The sequence below is a fragment of the Bos mutus genome, chromosome 1 (genome assembly GCF_027580195.1).
Source record: "Bos mutus isolate GX-2022 chromosome 1, NWIPB_WYAK_1.1, whole genome shotgun sequence".
NCBI lineage: Eukaryota > Metazoa > Chordata > Mammalia > Artiodactyla > Bovidae > Bos > Bos mutus.
In genome coordinates, this window is record NC_091617.1 from 85,138,504 (window position 1) to 85,162,113 (window position 23,610).

Consider the following 23,610-nt stretch of genomic DNA (forward strand, 5'->3'; position numbering starts at 1 on the left):
ACCACCACTTGCAAAAAGTTTTACTATAGCAGACTGCAGTTATTGCTTTATTCCAACAGTCCTCTGAAATTAAACCCAAATGTTATCATAGGTTAATCATGGGTTATAATGACTATTACACATTCAAGCATCCTTAGTAAGAAACTAAAACTTAAAAATAAGGGGTCAGAAAATTCAGTATATCAGATATCCTTATAAAGGGTACAAGGGATCCAAACTGTAAATAGCAAAGATAGGAAGACTGAATGAGACTTTACAATGAACACTCTACTTGCTACCTTCTGGAATATTGCTTAAACGCATAGATCCAGTTCAAATCAAAGTTCCTGGAAACTTAGAAAACATAAGTAATTTTCCTTTGCTCATTTCCAGTAACAATCATTTGACGTAGGACTTACTGCATTATATAACTAGTTTTCCATCCACCTGTCTTTAGTTAATTAATGTCACTGTAGGCACAGCCTATAAGAATACTGACTAGTTGGTTTCAACCTCAAAAGTCAATCTGTTTATAGCAATATTAAATTAACATACCAACTTTGCAGACCATTCTCAGGTTAAACACCAAACTTATAGCAAACAGCAGCTACAAAAATACTTCCAAGGTGATGGGTCCTAGCCACAAAAAAATGGCTGACCAGAAAAAAAGAGTAAAACACCAGCTTAGTGTTTTCCTGTTTAATTTTTTTGCTTACCTGTATATATCTATACTTGCTTTTTAAAGAGTATTTACTTAAGCAATCTCCTTCAGCCTTGTCCTAAGCAGTGTCTCAGTGGTTTGAACTCACTATAATATTCTTTCTCTCATCTTCACATCAAAATACAGTAACTACTTAAGAGTTTTATGTATCCCTACTATAATTTTACCAACGATGACTGACCTGTCAACAGAAACTCCAGTACCATTTTGCAAAACAGTTTTAGGCCTAAGGCATCCCAAGTTTCATGAAATGATCATTTTTACCCCCCATGTAATCTCTCCTTTTGATTTTGTGTTTTAGTTCAAATATCATATACAATTTTGTATATATATGCTAGAACAGTATTTAACCTGCAGAGAACCTTTAGAATTGGTGGGGGGATGGGAGGGGGTCATGGCAGCTGGCAAGTTCTCCCATAGCAACATTTCAGGTAACTAATAGCCAAAAAAGATGCACCTCTCTCAAAGTTTGGAAGGCTACCTCTATAAAGAATAGTTACCTTTGGGGACTGGGCTTTTCACTTCTAAATCTGAGCATATTTAAAAAAAAAAAAAAGCCTATCATGATGCTGTAGTATGTATTCTTAAAGGATACTGGGATTAGTCATTTGTAAAAAATGAAATCTTAATATTTATATCCTAGAATATGGTTGTCAGTTCTAAAAAAACTCCTTGGGCTAACCCCACTTTTAAGATGATTTTGTGTTTCCAGAACAAGGAGGATTTTCATGAATATATTCTACTACCTGGAAGAAAATGAAAAATCATTTTCTTTTTGCCATATTTACCAATTTGGAGATTACTGAAAATTCCCATACCTTATAGTTAATTTATAATTCTATTCTCTTCTATTAAAGAGAAGAATAATAAAGCCAAAAATGTTACTTGTTTTTCAAGTCCAAAGACTGCACTGTTCACACTACACCTTACTTTAAAATTTTCCATTATTAGGGTTTTAGGAAAAAGCATTTGATATTTTCACAGCTTAACCTCACCAGTAATAAATTTGAGGGCTAAGGTTTATATACACTGACCTAGCAAATATTTTTAGCTACACCCTGAATTATCCTTCAGTTGTAAAATCACTGAAGTTTTTTTTTATGCACATAACAAATTAACATAAGTTATGCACATAAAAATACTTCTCAGATCCCAAGTGAACAAAAGGGCTCCCTCTTCTTGCTCAGTAGTCTTTATATAATATTGTGGAGCAAAACCCTCCCACAAATCCACAATTGTTATCAGCTTGCAAACTTTTACTTTGTGTAAAAGTTTGTATAGTCCTAACATTAAGCCATCTGGACAAAATATTTACAAAAAATCCAATCATTAATATGAGAACCTTTAAAATTATTTCCTTGAAAGCCAAAAATCAGTGACATTCCTTAAAAACTGTTCATTATACTTTATAAAAATAACAAAGAATCAAAGGCAAAAGTAAAACTCTGGATTTTACCCCAATGCCTTCCAAAAGTTGCCTATGACTAGAATTTTGTTACAAAGACTTTCCTAATATCAAATCTCTGAGACCAATTCCCTAAACCATTCTATTCTAACATACTAAATTTTTAAGTACTAAGACTTCAGAGGACTCATTACAAAATGACCAACTAATATTTTAATACTACTTATGAACAAGTATAAATGCATCTTAAAAAGCAATCAGAATACTACTCTAGGCCTTTAGGTAGGTCCAACTACTTTTCAACAGTTGGTTTAAAAAGTAGAAAGTTAAAAATCAGCAAATGGAAGATCAAAAGTTTATTTACTACCTGCATACAAAAACATATTGCACATCAAACAATCAAAACCAAAAAGAAAAAAAAAAAAGAAAAAAAAAAAAAGAAAAAGGAGAAAAAAGAAAAGATACTCTACTGAAGACTAACATGTAGTTTATACAGAATAAACCTTCTGGAAATTGATCTTTTCAGTAGTTCAGGTTATGTCTGAATGGACATGACTAATTCAGCTTAGTGTTTTAACTAAAGCTATGTTTGATTTTTTAAATACTGTACACTTTAATAAATAAACCAAACAAAGCCTCAATGTAGAACAGTCACTGCCAATAACACCCAGTGTCCCTGCAGATGAGTGTTTAACAAATGTATTCCAGTGGTCTGCAGATTTTCCTCTACAATACAGCATTTTAAAAACACATTAAAACAGACCAGTTTCCAGACTAAAACTAATGAAGAAATTACAATTCAGTGCAAAATATCTTAGACTGCATTTCATTCTAGTTTTCCTCAGGTGAAGAAGTGGTTGCATATTATTAAAAATGTAACAAAAGCAGCTAATGCTTTCATAAAGAATATTAGGTTAGGGATCCCACCCCACCCACCTCCCCCCCAATCTCTGCCATATTTTGAAAACAAAATAACATTTCCTATAGCCAGCAACTTTTTTTAATGTTACATATACTATTCTCAAGGCACATCTGATGATATATAACACAGTAGGTGTCAAAGTATGTTTAACATATGATTTCTTCAGGATCCCTCCCCTTTCTGAATTCCAAATGGAGGAACTGAAAGTGCGATGGAAAGACTGGCGATCCATATTCTATCTTTGGCAAGCTTGTACAAGCACTATTGTAAAATGTAATGTAAAAGAACTGTAAACTAGGAACTTCTTCAGTTTATGAAACACCATTCAGGACTGCTGCGTCTTGAGTATTTTCTTCTTTTAAGGTATTAATCTTTTTCTTCTCCTGGAGTACGCTGTAGCTTAGAAATTTCATCGCCAGAAGCACTAGTTGGGCCATTTATTGCCTTTTCTGAAGGACCATGCTCTTCAATCACATCTTTTGCCTGCCAAAGGGAGACAACTTTTTCAACTTCTTTATAAATAAAATCTATAACTGAGGAGGAAAATAACTACATAAACATCAATTAGCTAATAAATAATTTTAGTTTCACATACCACAATGATCTGAATTAAAACATTCTTAAAATTAAAAAAGAAAAAAAAAAACCAAACCCCAATGTATTCCACCTCTCTGGGTCTTTCAACTCTTTATCTCTAGTAGCTAGCAGTACATAAGCCACAGGAAGAATCTGTACCTGTTTATTGAAAACTTGCACCTAATTTCATTTTAACCACTGGAAAACTCACCATATAAAAAGACATAAACAGTTAATACCCTAAGTAAGGCAAACAACCACCTATTTACTCACCTTTTTTGGAAACTCAAATTTACGTATCAAATCCCTTAAAATATTTCAAAGAATTAAAACAAAGGTCTTTATCCACCACTTGAAGAGGGTCTATTCAGCCTGTTGCTTCCCAAATTAAGGTTAACATTCTCTATGCCCAATATCTTTTACAAATGCTATTTCTAGTTCTAACTGAAAAATATTTCAGGCTCAAGCATGCATATCTTCAGTTACCTGGGGCCAAAAACAAAATCAAGAGTAGTCTTTAACTAAAATATTACTGGTCTAGTTGGGGAAACAATTGATCATACAAGTTAAGAAGTAAAAAATAAAACTAAACCATAACAAAAACAAAACCAAAAAAGCCAAAACCTACAGGTTAAATTCTCCTTACCATTTCTTTCTTGTTTTTAGCCAAAGTTTCCCTTGGGAGGTTTCTTTGTCTGCTCTGAGACTCAGCTCTAGAAATATAATCTGCAACTGTGACTGTTGAAGATGAGAAAAAAATTACAGGTGTTGAAAAAATATTTCTAAAGTTTATTTATGGATAAAGAGTAATTTTACTTTTAAAATAGACTAATGGTGGGTTACCCAATTTCAAAATTTTCTTAAGATGGGTACCACCTCCAACCAAAAATGAAATTTGAAAAATATGCCTGTGGTTTGGTGCTGACTATAGAATATTTCAAGCTGGATATAGAGGACGCCTAGATTAAAGTCCTCTTTCACAAGAATCCAGCCATTTGCTTCTGGTTAGTCTATAGTTGTGGGATAAGTTTGATATAAAATTCCACAACTAAGAATAGGAAATGCCACATTCTAAGCCCAGATAGTGTTTGCACTTATCAGTGGGGGGAGGAGGGGGAGAGAAAGGGTAAATTGGGTGCAGATCATGGTGTAGCATGCGTCAATATGAAATTTTCATCAAACATGTAATATTTAATAGTTCTTTTTTTTTTTAAAGCATAGTAAGATTTCCAAGTGTGTTTTATGGTTCCTTTTTAGTATTTCACACTAGAAACTGTTCTGAGTAATATAAAAAAATTCAAGCAAACTAAAGATTTGTCCACCATCTTAAAATGTGGACAATGATCATGGTGGAAAATGTCCACCACTAATTCAGTAACTATCCCCTTTTCACATTTTGCCAATCTTTTAAGGGACTGGCCTATTTGCAATGGTGGTAGGGATTGGGGAAAAGAAGGGAAAGGACTAACCAAAACTAACACCCTACCAGCAACCCAATGGCAACAAACTACCTCTGGTCTGCTGGGACTGGCCTCATTTTAAACCTCAGAACTTTCTCTTCAAGGACTTGCAACTTAGAATTCACTGATTTGAAGAAATATCAAAATAATCAGTCTCTTCCTTTCAAAGAATGTTTTCTCTCAGAAACTGATGAAGAAAAATCCCTGATTATGTAAAATATGGTATAAATTATGGGAGCAAGTAAATTATGTAAGAATTAAAACTTCGATAAACTTAATATGAGTCACTACATACACTGGAGAACTAATCCGTCAAGTTCAAATTATTTACATTTCTCTTAGTTATGCATTAAAATGCTAACACCTTTATAAGATTCATGAGTTTCTAGAATTATTATATGCATCTTTTTAAATCTCAAGGAAACAACTTAATTCAGAACTAATAAACATCTTTAGAAACACCACTAAAAGATGTTTCATGTCTTAGACTGTTTCCCTCTATAAGAAACTCAATATGCTCATTTTGGAGTTTTATAAATCATTATTTAAATTCACTGTAAATGAATCTATGAATAAATTTAACAGTTTCCGAAATTGGGGAGAGGGATCAAACCCACTTCTTTATTATGTCTACATATATGGAAGCACAAGCATCCTAGAAAGTATTGTAGTTTGGAGAGCACCATAATGAATTCATACTGTTTCCATGGTTCAGGCTTCAGTGACACCAGGAAGAACTCAGCTACCTGGAAACCTTGATGCACAGGCGCGCACACTGCTAAATCTGAACTTATGGTAATTCTTAGAACGTTCACCCACTATGCAGACACAGAACTTTGATACAGTTTATCAATTAATAGGCACTTAGCTGGAAAGGTAAAAACCAGTGCCCATCCTCCACCAAACAGAGGTAAATTAAAAATAACCTTAGTTGATACAGAGAAAAACCTGTTTATAGCCAGATAATAGTCTGTTTATATGCCTCATAATGCAAGCCACTTAAAAGTTCAAAACAGATAAGCACTTATATAGGAAAAAAAATTGAAGCAATTTGTGTGGCATAATTTGGTCTCCAAAATTTCCTCTAAGGGATCCAAAATTAATCAGTTGTATACCAGTACACTGTTGCACTTTGCTAAGTATAGTAAATACTCACTGCTTAATACTAAAGGCAACAAGAAATTTTAAGTAAATAAGAACAAATTAAATAACTATTTATTTCCAAGAATGCTGACATTAACTTTTAGATACCCTAGAACTGCTGCCAGAGCCAAAGGAGAAAATGACGTGTTTGTTCCACCTATCCTATTTTCTGGGTGTGTGGGTATGTGTGTGTGTTGGGGCAGGCTGAGAAAGGCAATGAGTTCTAAAGAGGAAATCAGTACTTCCAAAGAACAGAGTAAAAACAGGAATAAATGCAGTAGAGAACACAAATCACTGTCAAATTATTTAAAACTCCAATTACTCAAGTTCTGATTAATACCATGCAGAAATCTCTTCCTCTTCTTTATCAAAGCCTTTTATGTTATTCTCTTTATATCCTTTGACTTAGTAATGAACCACCATCTACCTAGTTACTAAATTATGTTTTAATTTATCCTATCTCAAGCCCATACTAGTAACTTAAATTTCTTTATTTATAAAGTATGGCCAGAAACTGGTATTCACTGCTATGCCAGCTTCAAAAACACAAACTAAATACAATCTCTTCATCCCAAAGATATTTCTAACACTAAAGAGAGAGAAAAGAAGATAAAAATAAGAAACATTTCCTCAAAACCTATTGTGACAGTATTTAATTTCTTTTAAATTTACAACTATCGCTAAAACATGAACTTTTTTTTTCCCCTAAGAATGGGAACTAATCCCCTTAATCAGTTTTCTCACATGTCTCAATAACCACTAAATTTAAAATACTAAATAAAGATACTAGAATTTATATTCTTTATTTGGGGGAAAACACAAGAATTTGCTTTGGAAAGAATGCAAAATTGATTAGTTTAACAAAAGGGATTTATTTCTGGTGCACACAATTTCTCCACTGTGAATATACATGTGATTCTCTGTACACAAGAAATGGAATTATGTTCAAGATAGTATAGACACAGCAAACACGTTTCTTTTAAATTACTAAAAACTGTATCTACTTAAATTAACATTCTAAAACTAAGTAAGTACTATTAATTTGAATAGTTAGTAGGTGTAAGGGAAAAGGCATCACACTACAATAAACAAAAACATAACATGCATTCCTCTTAATAGGAAAAAGACACTTTCAAGTATTTTTCTCATTTATACTTTTTAAACTGTGGGTACTAGAACCCCCACAAAAATGAGGTGCTGAATCCAGATACAGTAGCAGGCACCATGCAAAAGCTGTCCAGTTTTGCCAATCATCCAAAATCACAAGCTACAACATAGTCCCTGGGATGGCAGGTCCCAACTCAAATGTGCAGAATCTGCCAAGTGGACAAAATAATGGTCTTTTCAACAGTATTTTCATGTAAAAAAATTGAGACACAACATTAGTTCAATTAGACAGGTTACATTACGGTGTGAAGGAAGAATGCATTTTCTTAATAGTAGTCTTATTAGTTGAGAAAACAATTTATGCAATGCACATCTTGAATGTATATACACACATGTGTACATGTAAGTATAATATATTTAGAAAGCAGACACATGACATTTTTTTTTCATGCTTATGACCTGGTGGTGTCAACAGGTCCACTCAAGTTACCTGGCTGTCTATCTTCTGCCTGACCCCTGAAACGACGCCTGCGGCTACGATTGCGTCGCTGGGGTTTTTTTTCACTATCATCTGTAATTGCAAAGTTCACCATGAAACTATTCTGACAAAAACAATGCAAAAAACAAAGCAAAAAAAAAAAATTTCTTGCCTTCAAAGATTTAAGGGGAAAGAACTTTTTAATTAAACAGGAAAGATAAAACAATACATGCTATTCACAGGAAAAACACTTTTGTAGTTTTAAACATTCCTACTAGATCAACAGATGGAATTATCATCCAGAAATTAAGAGGGTTTTTGACTCTTGATAAACAAACTCTAAGACTTAATTTATCATTCAGGAATAAAATTTCCCTCTCCAACAGAGTTTAGTTTTTACCAAAGTTAATGACATTTTAGCACTTTGGAAATCAATGCCTACAAAGTATACACACTTTCATTAGTGTCATTTATAATACTTAAAGAGGCAAGACGAAAGCCCAATTCTGGCTTAGAAGATTGAGAGTATTAAGTGCCCTGCAGTTTGAATATCTGTATTGTTTTAATGGCATCAAAGGGCACTTTAATAAACCCTCCCAGTTTCAAACAGTTTGGCTATACAAATCTGAAAACTAGACATTTAAGACAGACACAAAGCCATCTACCTACTTGAACACTAGGAAAAATTCAATTTGTGAATTGCATATTTTTTTAAAGGCATCATATATTAACAATAGTATACAGTAATATAAATCTTTTCCCTAAATGCTTACATACCTAGCCCATTTTCATTAACTGAAGCTGTATCGGATTCAGTCATCCCATCCATCAGAACAGCATCTTCATCAGTCCTTCGTCTACGAGACCGCCTACGACGGTTAGTACTGTGATGAGATTCGCTGGCATCAGTGTCTGCAGTCTGATCTGATTCTGTATTATCAAGTAAGCTGTATGGATTGCTGTCTGGATCTTTGAGCACTAAATGCATGTCAGAGGCAAGAAATATTTGTTTAAGAGAGCTGCAGTTATTAGGAATGTTTTGACCTACATTGAACTATATCAATTAATAATAAACTTCAATTTTCCCCCAATAAAAATACATCCTCTGTCTTCAGACAAAATGTTTTCTGTATCACTATTTTACCTGAAAAATAACAAATATGAAAAAACTTTAAATGGTGATGAAAAATTATAACAGAAAATGAGTGAACACTTTGGCTTTCTACCATTTCTCTTTGACTTGTCTTAAAAACATATTAGGAACTAGTATACATGTTACTTTTTACATTCACATACCTAGCTAATTCTGTACAGAGGCTAAAGAAATAAAAATGAAAACAAATATTCAGCTAATATATTTCCAAATAATACTCAACATCTGCACTCTATAATAGAAATTTATTATTACAAACTGAAGCAAGCAAAAGTCTATACAAAAAAAGGCAAACTAAAAAGTTTGAAATTCTAACTGGTTATAGGAAAATGTGGGAATGAATGCTGACTAGTACTCCCATCTCCAGAAAGAAAGAGTACAGGTGGGATATGGTAGGGTAAGAGTGGGAAAGGAAAGGTTTGTAAGACATAAATTATAGGGGAAAAAAATACCCATCTTACCTATGTGCATTATTGCTTCCAGCAATCAAATTATAGAAGAAATTCACCTAATCACGATTTTTCCTAAGTTTCCTTTGGTAACAGCTAGCAAGCTAGCATCTTTGCAAAAGACACTAAGTTTATCCATTAATCATAAACACTAGGTAAAGTACATTTACTTTGAAATTCAGCAAACTGTAATGTTAAACCTTGGTAACAGTGAGCAATGTTCTAAAATATAAAAACTATTTCCCTAAAAGTCTATAAAATGAACTTAGGACTTAAAGATTATCACTAGAACTAAAGAGTACTTTTTTACAAGTTCTTTTAAAAATGTGATTTGATTCACTTTTTAAAAAAAATTAAGAGTGGTTTTCCTACAAATGCCATGCAATAACTGTTATGGTTATATCCCTGATATAATCTAATCCTTGACAATCTTTCCCCAACTCATTATGCTAAGCAAGAACATTCTGTCAACTCCTACACCACCACTTAAGTTATAGCATTTAAATTTTCAATGAGTAAAAGGTTTCTTACAGTATCTCAAATCTCAGTCTTCTAGACACTCTTTACAGGTGAATTCCTCAAACAATAAAACATTTTTAAAAAAGGTGATTTCACAGTTTTTTCCTGTTCCAAAGTGGTGGAGTAGCAACAAATGCTTTTCAGTTGTATACAAAAGGTATTTAGATCTCTCTATACATTAGAATTATCTGGGTCTCTCTGGGAAACAGAAATATATAACCCAAAAAATTCTAAAGGGGGAAAAAAATTCTAATTACCTAAGTGTCCAAAGTCTGAACATCTGACCAATGAAGCAGAGAAATCAGCTCCAACTAAAATTACTCTGATCTGAATATTCTGGCTAAACTTTCACTAATAGACACTCTATAGTGCCTTTCCTTATGTTGTAGTTGCGTGTGTGTGTGTGTGCATGCATATATATATATATATTCTACTGTTTTCCTGAGACAGTTAAGCAAAAAGAGAAACTTCCAAAAACGGGGGGTGGGGATCCTGGGAAATGAATTAACTTTTATGAAATTATACTGTTTACAAAGAAAAGATTCTGACAGAGTATATAAAAGACTACCAGAACTGATGGAAGATTTGCCACCACGTGGTCCACCACGACCTCGACCCCCTGAAACACTTCTGCCTCTTCCTCCTGGGCGTCTCCTGCTGTCACGCTGATGCCGACTCTCTCGGTCATCTTCTCCCGCCAGAGACCAATCACTCAGCTCATCTTTACGCTCAGATTCAGTTTCAGATGGGTTAGACAGCTCAGAGTTTGTACCTTGGGAAAGAAGAGAACATAAGCATACTATATTTCTATTTTAAAAAAGGAGTGAAATTTTTCAAAGAATTTCTTGCAAATCATTGTTTAAATAACACTGATATATGAAAATGCATTTAATACAGAAAATATGTTTAAAAAATTTTTCCCACTTTTATGTCTTTAACAAATTGTTAGTATAATTAAAAAAAAAAAAAAACACTATCCAAGTATTTAAAAGCCAATTTAATGATATTTAGAAAAATAAGTAACAATTGTATATTCTATTATATCACTTGATTCTAAGGAGCATTTTTTCCCCCACATTTAACAGCTCTGAAATCAGGATATTTCTTACAATTGATTATCTCATAAACTGGGAGTGCATTTTTAGTGACTGTACATAAAATTTATCTCTTTTGCAAAATAATGTCTTAAGTTAGAACAACACAATGTTTCAAATCACTGAACAAATTTTAGGTTGCTCTGGGTAAAGAAAACTTCAACATGACAATAAGAGATGAAGCCATTACCAGTGAGACAAAAATTCAGCATAACTTTGAAAGTTAACTACAGACTATTTCTAACATCCCAATGACTGAATTTAATACTTTTGAAAAATGTAAACACCACAAAGATTCTATAAAAGCCTACAATATCATATAATATCACAATTTATGTGTCAGATTTATATGACCCAATCACTAACATACTCATTTCCACTTCTCTGTTAGTTCTGGGATGGCACTTTTTTATCCTTTCATCGTAGAGATATCCTATGCTTTTCAGAAGTTCATTTTACACCACTTGGCTTTTACAAAAGACTTACACTAGTATCTGTTTTCACAAACCAAAAGAAATCCAAAGAGGATTTTCACTTTTAAGGGAAAAAAGGGCACGAAGAGAAAATAGCCTTCAGTATTCGCTTTGCAGCAAGCCACTGCAATTAAAAGAGGCAGCAAGCAGAGCAAGCAGTGAGAGCAGCATCTCCCAGCTCCTGCTTCAAGAACTAAACTCAGCATCTCAGCATCAAGCCGACATAGCTTTGAACCATATTGGTGAGCATCTATGCTTTATTTTATTTCCTGCATCTATTAGCAAGATGTGTCCTAAAGTAATTGCTTCTTCACTTTATGCCATTTCAGCTTACAAAAGGTCTTCCAGGAAAACTACTTTCTGATAATGTGGGAAACTATATGTGCAAATCTATCTCCATAAAATTAAAAGCCCAGTTCAATGTCTGTAGCTTCAGACCAATTTAACGGAAAACAGACATCTCCCCTCATTTCCTTAAAATTAATGTAAAATTAATAAAGTATTGTCATGTGTTGTTTTCTTTTTCCAATGTGGATTTACTTCCACATTGCTTTACAGTAAAGGGGAGCTCTCTTATACCTCTAAATGCCCACGGAAGCCTAGGAATGCACATATCAATTTTCTCCTGATAAATTAATTTACCACATGATTATGAAGTTCTTATGCTAAACTCTCAAATATGAACAATTTCAAGATAAACTAAAAATACCCTATATTTAACTCCATAGTCATTTAATGATAAAAGCAAAATACAAGAGCTCTTCAAGGACTAAAATGTAAAGTTGAACAAAGCCTACCAACTTCCTTTCTCCTTTAAAGAGGACTCTTCTATCCGTCTTTTTTTTCCATATACCATATAGATGTAGCTAGTAATGAATGGATTAATTTAAGAAAAATGTAGCAAGTTTCTAGTACCGACATTTGCATCTTTGTTAAGATGAGTCTCATATTAGAAAATGAATCAAAACACTTATTCTTCCAAAGGATAAGAAAGAATTTTGTTAACTGATGTCATGGTTTGGAGGAATAAGGGTAATGTATCATTTCATGAGTAGTTTAAAACAAAACAAACAAAAAAGCCTTGGGAATTATAAAAACTTCTGTTGAATTTATTTACAAACCTACATACCCTGCCTGAAAACATGACCAAATTTTGAGGTTAGATGAGTATCTCATTTTAAAAGGTTTTAACAAAAGTTCCTATCAAATTATCTTTAAAAATACAGTGTAGTATTTAACTCAATATCATAAGCAAAAAAATTTTCATAGTTTTAATTTAAATCTAGCATTCAAGATACTTATAGAAGGTATCTAAAATCATAAATAGGTTTCAGGAGATAAACACAACTATTAATGTCAAAAAAAAAAAAAAAGGCTAATGAACTGCTAAGTTCTCCATTTTCTTCATACTAAACATTTCTGAGATGGCAAAGGGAACTTTGCAAATGCAATTAAGGTTAAGGAAACAGGTTTGGGGATTATTCTAGACTATTCAGGTAAGGCCAATTTAATCACATGAATATTAAAAAAAGAGAACCATTCTCAACTATGGAGAACCAGAGAGGTGGCTGAATAAGGACTCTTTGTAATCTGTTGTTGTTTAGTTGTTAAGTCAAGTCCGGTTCTTTTGTGACCCCATGGACTGTAGCCCACCAGGCTCCTCTGTCCATGGGATTTCTTAGGCAAGAACAATGGAGTGAGTTGGCACTTCCTTCTCCAGGGGCTGTTCCTGACCAAAGGATTGAACCCATGTCTCCTGACCTGGCAGGAGAATTCTTCACCACTGAGCCACCAGGAAAGCCCATCTACCTGTAATTATTGGCTTTTTAAGATGGAGGAAGGAGGACCTAAGCCGAGGCTGGAAGTATCAAGGGGACAGATTTTTTCCTAGAGCCTCCAAAAGGGAATATAGACATGCCACCACAGATTTCAGCCCAGTGACATCAGATTTCTGACCTATAGAACCATAAGACAACAGTACTGTTAAAGGCTTTGAATTTTTAATTTGCTGTATAATCAACAGAAAACTAATAATCTGTTGAAGTCATCACAATCATTCCAATCTCAATTTTGTAAAATATAAATTCTTGAATCCAGAAATTAGGGAGGGGGCTACAAGAAATAATGATCCATAAAACCAATCCAATTCGTAATGGCTCCAACAAATGAAAATTGTTTTCAACAGAATATTAAATCAGATTTCCCTAAAACTTCTAAAATCACCTTATGAAAATGGTTCACATTCTTTTAAATGAACATGTATGCTGAACTTAACATTAACAGCTAAAGTACCACATTTTATCAAATCTGCCATGCCATCCATTGTAAGTCACAATATTTTTTGTGCCACTTAAGAAAATCCTGCCAATTACAGTTCTAAGACAGCATCCATTATAAAACACATTGTAAGTTCAGAGATGTTAAATTCAGAAAATGTTTCTTATATAGATTATATATATATGCACCACCTAAAAAATCTTCTGCCATTAAGTAGACAAGAACATCTATAACCAAATTCAAATAATTTTTATTTCTCTGGAGCCCATTTAAGTTCAACAGCTATTTCAGAAAATACAATGTTACTAGTTCAAAAAGACTCAGAGGTAAGAGTGCCATCTACTGAACAATTTGCATAGCGTTCTTTAATCCAAATGTTATTCCTCTACCTTCTCATTTAAATTTATTATCTACTGTCAACAAAAGCATTTTGCCAAAGAGGGAGCTCTCATCAATAAGCTGACTTCCCAGAGGCTTATAAAATTCTTGGATGAATTCATCAACCAAAAAAACAAATCTGATTATTTGCACTAGTAATGTGTACATCTAAAATCATTCAGTATGTACTTAATCTCTATTTAATTACTATTTTGTATTAAATGTTTTGAGGACCGCAATTCTCAATCCTTCACATACCAAACACATTAACTGGAATTTTTCTTTTCAGGTTTCAATACAAGGTTAACTTTAAAATAATGAAAAAGCAGGAAGGGAAAATTACCATTCAACTCTACAACAAATGAAATATAGTACCAAACTGACTCTGACATCGTTAGATGATCCTTCAAACATGAAATATGGATGTGGAATCTGTACACTATAAGCTTTCATGTATTTCTGTTTTCCCTAAATGCCTTCTATTCTGGAAAAGGCTTATGAAATATTTTCCCAAAGCAGTTTGGATGAGCATAGGGGAGTAGAGAAGAGAGAAGAGGAGAGAGAAGGGAACGCAAAAATCAGGTCACTGCTAAGATCCAAGTCCAAATGCAGAAAAATGGAACAACTCCAAAGCTGAAGAAGAAGTAAGAAATTTAGGATTAGAAAATTGTTGACCATCACCATCCACTGGCCCCTTCCTACATGGGTTAAGTCCGATCTTCAAAGTGAAATGTATTTTAGAAAAATAATGTTCATTTATGTTAATTAAGTTCTAACTTTTAAAGCCCTCATATTATTGAAATCCTGTATTTCACAAAATAACTGCAGATGTGAGATATTAATATTCAAAACTACTAAGTGAACCAATATAGTATATTTTAAAAACTAGTACAGATTTGCTACATATAAACACAGCACAGTGACTAGTGTATTTTTTACTTTTCCTTTTCCTAAAGGGTAAGCAAAAGGTAAATCCTAGTAGTATTACCACCATCACCAGGTTTTTACTGGAAAATGTATATAATTGTACAAGGTAACTATCTGAGAAAACCAGTTGTATATATATTTAAATATTTAGAATAAACATGATTATGAGCTATAAATTTAACAAAAACATGTTTCATTTCATTACATAGCTACTTGAACACTACAAATCTTGTACAGTCATTAATATAAAATACAGTCACTACTATTAAAACCTGTACCTTAGAACTGTCTCCTACCCTCAAAACCAAGATAAAGTGATGAACTGAACAACAATAACCAAAATGTACTGGAGCACCTAAACTACAACTACTACCAAAAAGAAAAAATTTTTTTACCATAACCGGAGGTGTAATTAGGGCCCCGACGACCTCTGCCTCTTCCACTATAAGACCTAGAACCTTGTACAGAAGAGACGGTACTTTCATCAGTGGCATATCCTTTCTCTTTTTCAGGCCCTCTGGTGGAAGAAGGTCTGAAACCCATACCAATCTGTCGAAGTTGTTCATCAATCTGTAGTCGTTCCATTCTTAGCTGTTCTACTTCCTATAATGAAAATGAAAAAGGATAAATCTTACATGTATTTCTTTTTTCTTCTTAAAGCCTAGAGTTGAGCTATAGTCTGGTCCTACCACTGAACGCAGCTGTGATCTTGGGCAGTTATTTGGCAATGTAGACTGTATTCCTAGTGAACATAATTTACAAGGTCAATTCAACAAGCATTTACTAAATGCCTTAGCATCATGTGCCAACCATGCTAAGTACTACAGGTATACATATAAAAAAGACAAGGACTCTTCTCCTTCAGGGGAATGTTTACAGATGAGCATTAAAATAACCTAGGGGATGGTTAACAGACAACTGCTGAAATAATAGCTAATTATCAGACCTAGTCTTTAAGGAGTATCAAACTCTGCTAAGAGGTAAAGTACCACCTATGACAGGTATTACTAATAAACTACTTCCCTATCAAAATAGTGACAACTGAGTTGTGGCCTAGCTGAACTGGTAGACTTGGTCATTCAGAGATTGAGGTCATTACAGAATGTGAAAGTAAGGTGTCTATGGAGAAAGCTCTTGGCTAAAAAGCAGTAGAGTACTGCAAAGACAAGTTTTTCAAAAAAAGGAAGGACTTAATCAAGGGTGCTTTGAAAATATTAACATAACAACGATCTGAGTGACTAAAAGGAAAACATAACTAGAGACAGCAGTTCAAGTACCATAAACAACAAAAACACAGCAGGAATAAAAAGAATAAAAAATGACAATTCCAACTTATAATAATTTATAGGGCATTTCTTTTCCAAAACCTTTTCTCTTTATTAACCCAGATAGACTAAACAACAATGGTTAAGAGTTATCAAATGATATATATGGAGGTAGTTCATGTGATTCAGAGAGTACCAGTAACCATCAGGTGTCAACTCTGCTAAGTGCTACAGGTATACAATATAAAAAAGACATGGACTCATCTCCTTCAAGGGAACGTTTATAGATGAGCATTAGTAACCAAGAAAGTCCACATCATTCCTGGTTCTCTCTCCTATTTGCAACAAATTTTAAGAGTGGCCATGTCTTAAACAGAAGGAAAGAAATATAAACGTTCAGCGGGAAAGAGAAAAATGTACATGAGGCCAATCATTTTACAATGGCAAAGGACCTTTTAATATTCTCACACAGAAAGGAAAAAAAAGGGAAATATGAAGCTGAAATAACAAAGATTAAGATTTAAAAATTTACAATACTAATATAAAATTAAAGTTTAATGTGAGAAGGAACAGGATATAAATATGAACACTATACAAACCTTTAGATAAGCAATATGATACTCTAAAAGCACTTGCACATTTCCAATGCTTTCTTTAGTGCCAACAAATACAAATGGAACCATTCCCTGTAAGAAAACACAACATCCCAGTATTTAGTATTTATGTCCTCTAATTCAAGCAAATCTTTTAAATAAATAAACCAACTTTCAAAGAAATTTTCCATCAAACTGGAATGAATTTACAGATTAGATGTATTTTTAGTAGTGCTTGCCTTAAAAACATAATAAAACACATTGGGCAGGTTATCCCTGTAATATATGCTCATATAGCAAAACTTTCAACATCTGTAGGTTGGAAGTACTTCGTGACCATTAACAGAAGTATCATGTACAAACTTTCACAGTGTAAAATAAAGAAATTACTGATATGGGCAAATAGTCACCTTAAGTTATTAAACCAAATGAAAGGATTAACCCTGACCTGTTTTACTTAGTTGAATTTCAAAAGGTGGTTTTAAAAAGTGAGAAGGAAGGGATGTAAGATACCTAAATGATATGTTTTTTTTTTTTTTTTCTTTAAAGAAATAAACTTTCAGCTTCCTACTAGCTAAAGAAAATGAACAGTCTAAGGAAACTCACCCAATCACTTTCAATGTCCTTCACTTTCTTGATTTTATAGAATCATTCCTAACAGTTATTTAAATAACCTGGCTTAAGAACTTTGGGTTCTAAATACAGAAATAAGTGTGGCTTAACTTTTTATTCTATATAGGAAACCACTATGTGACTTATTTTCAAAATAATTTTTAAAAAATTTAATTAGTGAATTTTAGTATGGGAAATTAAAAAGAAGAAAGGCACTAGGGCAGGTGCTAAAGCTACAGTACAGAGTACAGCTATCATGGAGCTGAAAGCTGCAGTGACTCTAGAAGAAGTAATTCCAACTAGGAAGGTATGAACAAGGGATTCTACCTTAAGCTTAGGAAGTGAGAAAGCCTTGAGCTATCTTCAAGAATTCATATGCAGAAAACACAGGATGCAAAGTGAACAAAAGATAGGAGGGGAAAAAAAAGAGCTAGAAAGTTTTAATTCATAATGTAATTCTGGGACTATATTACTTACAGTCATTTTAAAGAAATATCCCAATTCTACAGTTGAGAAAAAAATGTGCTCAAAGTCATAAAATCAGCAATTAACCCAACACATTTCGTATCCAGTTACTTAATTCCAAATAATATCCACTTGTTAACTGCCAGAATCTATGTTAAAGAAAAAGGTAAAAAGAATCACAATCTCAGAAAAGATATCAAACGCTCCTGTAATAATTTCACTGTAAAGTATTTGTGGAGGTGATGGAATTCCAGCTGAGCTATTTCAAATCCTAAAAGATGATGCTGTTAAATATGCCAGCAAAATTTGGAAAACTCAGCAGTGGCCACAGGACTGGCAAATGTCAGTTCTCATTTCTATCCCAAAGAAAGGCAATGCCAAAGAATGTTCAAACTATCGCACAATACGAAAGGCAGAGGAACCAGAGATCAAATTGCCAACATCCGCTGGATCATTGAAAAAGCAAGAGAGTTCCAGAAAAACATCTATTTCTGCTTTATTGACTATGCCAAAGCCTTTGACTGTGTGGATCACAATAAACTGTGGAAAATTCTGAAAAAGATGGGAATACCAGACCACCTGACCAGCCTCTTGAGAAACCTATATACAGGTCAGGAAGCAACAGTTAGAACTGGACATGGAACAACAGACTGGTTCCAAATAGGAAAAGGAGTATGTCAAGGCTGTATATTGTCACCCTGCTTATTTAACTTCTATGCAGAGTACATCATGAGAAACGCTGGGCTGGAAGAAGCACAAGCTGGAATCAAGATTGCCAGGAGAAATATCAATAACCTCAGATATGCAGATGACACCACCCTTATGGCAGAAAGTGAAGAGAAACTCAAAAGCCTCTTGATGAAAGTGAAAGTGGAGAGTGAAAAAGTTGGCTTAAAGCTCAACATTCAGAAAACAAACATCATGGCATCCAGTCCCATCACTTCATGGGAAATAGATGGGGAAACAGTGTCAGACTTTATTTTTCTGGGCTCCAAAATCACTGCAGATGGTGACTGCAGCCATGAAATTACAAGACGCTTACTCCTTGGAAGGAAAGTTATGACCAACCTAGATAGACAGTACATTCAAAAGCAGAGACATTACTTTGCCAACAAAGGTTTGTCTAGTCAAGGCTATGGTTTTTCCTGTGGTCATATATGGATGTGAGCTGGACTGTGAAGAAGGCTGAGCGCCAAAGAATTGATGCTTTTGAACTCTGGTGTTGGAGAAGACTCTTGAGAGTCCCTTGGACTGCAAGGAGATCCAACCAGTCCATTCTGAAGGAGACCAGCCCTGGGATTTCTTTGGAAGGAATGATGCTAAAGCTGAAACTCCAGTACTTTGGCCACCTCATGTGAAGAGTTGACTCACTGGAAAAGACTCTGATGCTGGGAGGGATTGGGGGCAGGAGGAGAAGGGGACGACAGAGGATGAGATGGCTGGATGGCATCACTGACTCGATGGACGTGAGTCTGGGTGAACTCCAGGAGTTGGTGATGGACAGAGAGGCCTGGTGTGCTGCGATTCATGGGGTCGCAAAGAGTCGGACACGACTGAGCGACTGAACTGAACTGAACACATTAGCAAAGTAATGCTCGAAATCCTCCAAGCAAGGCTTAAACAGTACGTGAAACCAAGAACTACCAAATAGATGTTCAAACTGGATTTAGAAAAAGGCAGAAGAACCAGAGATCAAATTGCCAACATCTATTGGGTCACTAAAAAAAGCAAGAGAATTCCAGAAAAACATCTACTGCTTCACTGACTACTCTAAAGCCTTTGACTGTGTGGGTCACAATAAACTGTGGAAAATTCTTCAAGAGATGGGAATACCAGGCCACCTGACCTGCCTCCTGATAAATCTGTATGCAGGTCAAAAAGCAAGTTAGAACCAGACATGGAACAATGGACTGGTTCAAAATTGGTAAAGGAATACGTCAAGGCTGTGTACTGTCACCCTGCTTATTTAACTTATATGCAGAATACATCGTGTGAAATGCCGGGCTGGATGAAGTATAAGCTGGAATCAAGATTGCCAGGAGAAATATCAATAACCTCATATATGCAGATAACACCACTCTTACGGCAGAAAGTGAAGAGGAACTTTCAGAAAGTGAAGAGCCTCCTGATGAAAGTGAAAGACGAGAGTGAAAAAGCTGGCTTAAAACTCAATATTCAAAAAACTAAGATCATGGCATCTGGTCCCATCACTTCATGGCAAATAGATGGGGAAACGATTTTAACAGCAAGAGATTTTATTTCTTGGGCTGCAAAATCAATGCAGATGGTGACTGCAGCCATGAAATTGAAAGATGCTTGCTCCTTGGAAGAAAAGCTATGACCAACCTAGACAGCATATTAAAAAGCAGAGACATTACTTTGTCAACAAAGGTCCGTCTTGCCAAAGCTATGGTTTTTCCAGTAGTCATGTATGGATCTGAGAGTTGGACTATAAAGAAAACTGGCACTGAAGAATTGATGCTTTTAAAATGTGGTGTTGGAGAAGACTCTTGACAGTCCCTTAGACTGCAAGGAGATCCAATCAGTCCATCCTGAAGGAAATCAGACCTGAATATTCATTGAAAGGATTGATGCTGAATGTAAAACTCCAATACTTTGGCCACCTGATGCGAAGAACTGACTCATCGGAAAATATGCTGATGCTGGGAAAGACTGAAGGCAGGAGAAGGGGAGGAACAGAAGATGAGATGGTTGGATGGCATCACCAACTCAGTGGACATGAGTCTGAGCAAGCTCTGGGAGTTGGTGATGGATGGACAGGGAAGCCTGGCATGCTGCAGTCCATGGGGTCGCAAAGAGTCAGACGCGACTAGTCGAACTGACCCCACATAAGCTCTATCAACTTTGAGATTTATTTTCACGTTCAATGCTTTGAAAATTAAAATGTTCTGTTTATTTAGGCTTTTGACTTTTCTTTAAAATATTAAAAGATATAGCAAAACAATACATGCATACCTACACAGCGACCAGATTAAAACTGAGCAGCATTGGTTTCTTTTATAGAAAGGCACAGTGTGCCCTCCCCTTCCTCTTTTTTAATCCCAATCTGTTTGATAATTTACATAATCTACTTGGTGTCTTTTAGCATTTAAATTTCTTAATTCTGGCACAGAAATGGGAGGTAAAAATGACCAAAACTACAAAGTAAAGTGTACTAATTTATGAAGGACATCCTGAAAGAATCAGCTTGCAATAAGGTGGTAAATACTGGAAAGCAGCTAGGAATAAGTCAAGCTAAGGGAAGACTAGATATTACTACCAAGCTAAGATATTTATAATTGAGTCATTTAATGACCTTGCTCAGTAAACACCTTAATATTCAGACCAATTTTATCCAGGACTTATAAGCCAAACTGTTATTGTTGTTTAGTTGTTAAGTCATGTCCAACTGTTCTGCAACCCCATGGGCTGTAGTCCACCGGGCTCCTCTGTCCATTAGGATTTCCCAGGCAAAACTACTGGAATTGTTTGTCATTTCCTCCTCTGGGGCTTTTCCCAACCCAGGAATCAAACCTGCATATCCTGCATTGGCAGGCAGGTTCTTTACGACTGAATCACCAGGGAAGCCTTGTATGCCAAATGGGTCACCATTATTTTACACGTTAAATATATCAACAGAGATGGTGTCAATAGTATGACACCCTTGATTTTAATGGGGTCGTCACCAACCCTCCAGGTGGGTATGGTGTTTGCTTAATACGAAGTTAAAATTACTTAAGGTTTACATCAATTTTTAAAGCTGTGTAGGATGTAATCACGGAGAAGGCAATGGCACCCCACTCCAGTACTTTTGCCTAGAAAATCCCATGGACGGAGGAGCCTGGTAGGCTGTAGTCCATGGGGTCGCTAGAGTCGGACACGACTGAGCAACTTCACTTTCACTTTTCACTTTCACGCACTGGAGAACGAAATGGCAACCTACTCCAGGACAATCCCAGGAACGGGGAAGCCTGGTGGGCTACAGTCCACGGGGTCGCTGGAGTCGGACACGACTGAGCGACTTCACTTTCACTTTTCACTTTCATGCATTGGAGAAGGAAATGGCAACCCACTCCAGTGTTCTTGCCTGGAGAATCCCAGGGACGGGGAAGCCTAGTGGGCTGCTGTCTATGGGGTCCCACAGAGTCAGACATGACTGAAGCGACTTAGCAGCAGCAGCAGGATGTAATCAATCTACAAGTACTCATTTGCAAAACAGTCATTTGTTTTTCCTCATTCGTTTTTATCACCACATTCTTGATTCTAAAAGAATCAAGGAAATGTTGTCTTTCACTGGGACCTTTACAACATCCAGTATATGGTGTGAGGCTGTTTATCTTAGCAAATGTCTTCAGTTTCCTCCATGTGCCTCTTTAAAAAAAAACAAAACTTACTTTGTCCAATAAGCAAACAAACTCCCCAGTTACCCACTGTGCAAAACTGAAGAAGTTGTGAATGTACTGTTTTCTGGGAGATAATTTTGGGGGTGAGAGAGGGGGAAGTCTTTGCCTTATATTCAGACATATAACTATATAGAGTTGACCACTACAGCCACAAAGGTTAGTGATGCTTAAAGTGGTGGATAAGAAGTTTAAAAAAAAAAAAAAAAGCACAGTGGACAAGACATTAACATGTAGCAAAAAGACTGAAAACAAATTTCAGAAAGTTGGCATCAGCTGCTGCTGCTAAGCCACTTCAGTTGTGTCCAACTCTGTATGACCCCATAGACAGCAGCCCACCCGGATCCTCTGTCCCTGGAATTCTCCAGGCAAGACTACTGGAGTGGGTTCCCAGTTCTTTCTCCAATGCATGCACGCATGCTAAGTCACTTCAGTTGTGTCCGACTCTGTGTGACCCTATGGACAGCAGCCCACCAGGCTCCTCTGTCCATGGGAGTCTCTAAGCAAGAATACTGAAGGGGGTTGCCATTTCCTTCTCCAAAGGCATCAGAATGACCAGCAATGTTAAAGCTTAAAGATTTCATTTAAGAAATGGTCAGAGCTTACAAAAAAAAAAAGTCAAAAAACCTTTATTAAGAATTCCTTTACAGCCAACTGTTTTGTTTAGAGTACCAAATTCTTTATACTCTAAGTACAAAAAAAAGAAAAAAGAAAAAAAAAGAACTGATAAGATTATCAAACTAGAGTCTTTTTTAAATCAAAAATTGGCCTTTTTAGTGAAGCACTGAGAAACAGACCTTTAAAAAAAAAATTTCACTGCAGAGGCAGAGTAGTTCACTGGATGTAACTTTCTTAAAACAATTTTCAAAATATAAAAGAATTGGGGGGGGGGTGGACACAGGCAAATTATGTTTTAAATACTTACATCTTCTCTAGGTAGTTTATTTTCATTGTCTCCTTCAATTCTCACCCGAACCACACCAGATTTGTCTACTATTTCTTGAATAACTTTGCCATTTTTCCCAATTACTTTTCCTTTAATAAGAGAAAACATATATAATAATAAATTAAAAACCAACACTGCTATCATTTCAACATCAGCCCAAATAATTTATGACTTGCTATCAAATTATAAAAACCAAGCAAAACTGCATCTTTTTATTCTCAATTAACTCACCCTAACGACAATTGAGAAACATATCTTTGTTATGAAA

At 35.0% G+C, this 23,610-nt stretch overlaps 1 protein-coding gene across 1 annotated transcript in view; it reads right to left on the reverse strand.

Annotated features, from left to right (window-relative positions):
• Window positions 1–1,245: 1,245 nt before the first annotated feature.
• Window positions 1,246–23,610, reverse strand: part of FXR1 (FMR1 autosomal homolog 1) — a 75,087-nt gene continuing 52,722 nt past the window's right edge. The window contains 10 exon segments of the mRNA XM_070372931.1: window positions 1,246–3,401; window positions 3,403–3,510; window positions 4,250–4,341; window positions 7,804–7,884; window positions 8,569–8,769; window positions 10,481–10,684; window positions 15,457–15,519; window positions 15,607–15,664; window positions 16,926–17,012; window positions 23,322–23,431. Coding sequence (XP_070229032.1) covers window positions 3,339–3,401; window positions 3,403–3,510; window positions 4,250–4,341; window positions 7,804–7,884; window positions 8,569–8,769; window positions 10,481–10,684; window positions 15,457–15,519; window positions 15,607–15,664; window positions 16,926–17,012; window positions 23,322–23,431 — 1,067 coding nt within the window. The 3' untranslated portion in view covers window positions 1,246–3,338.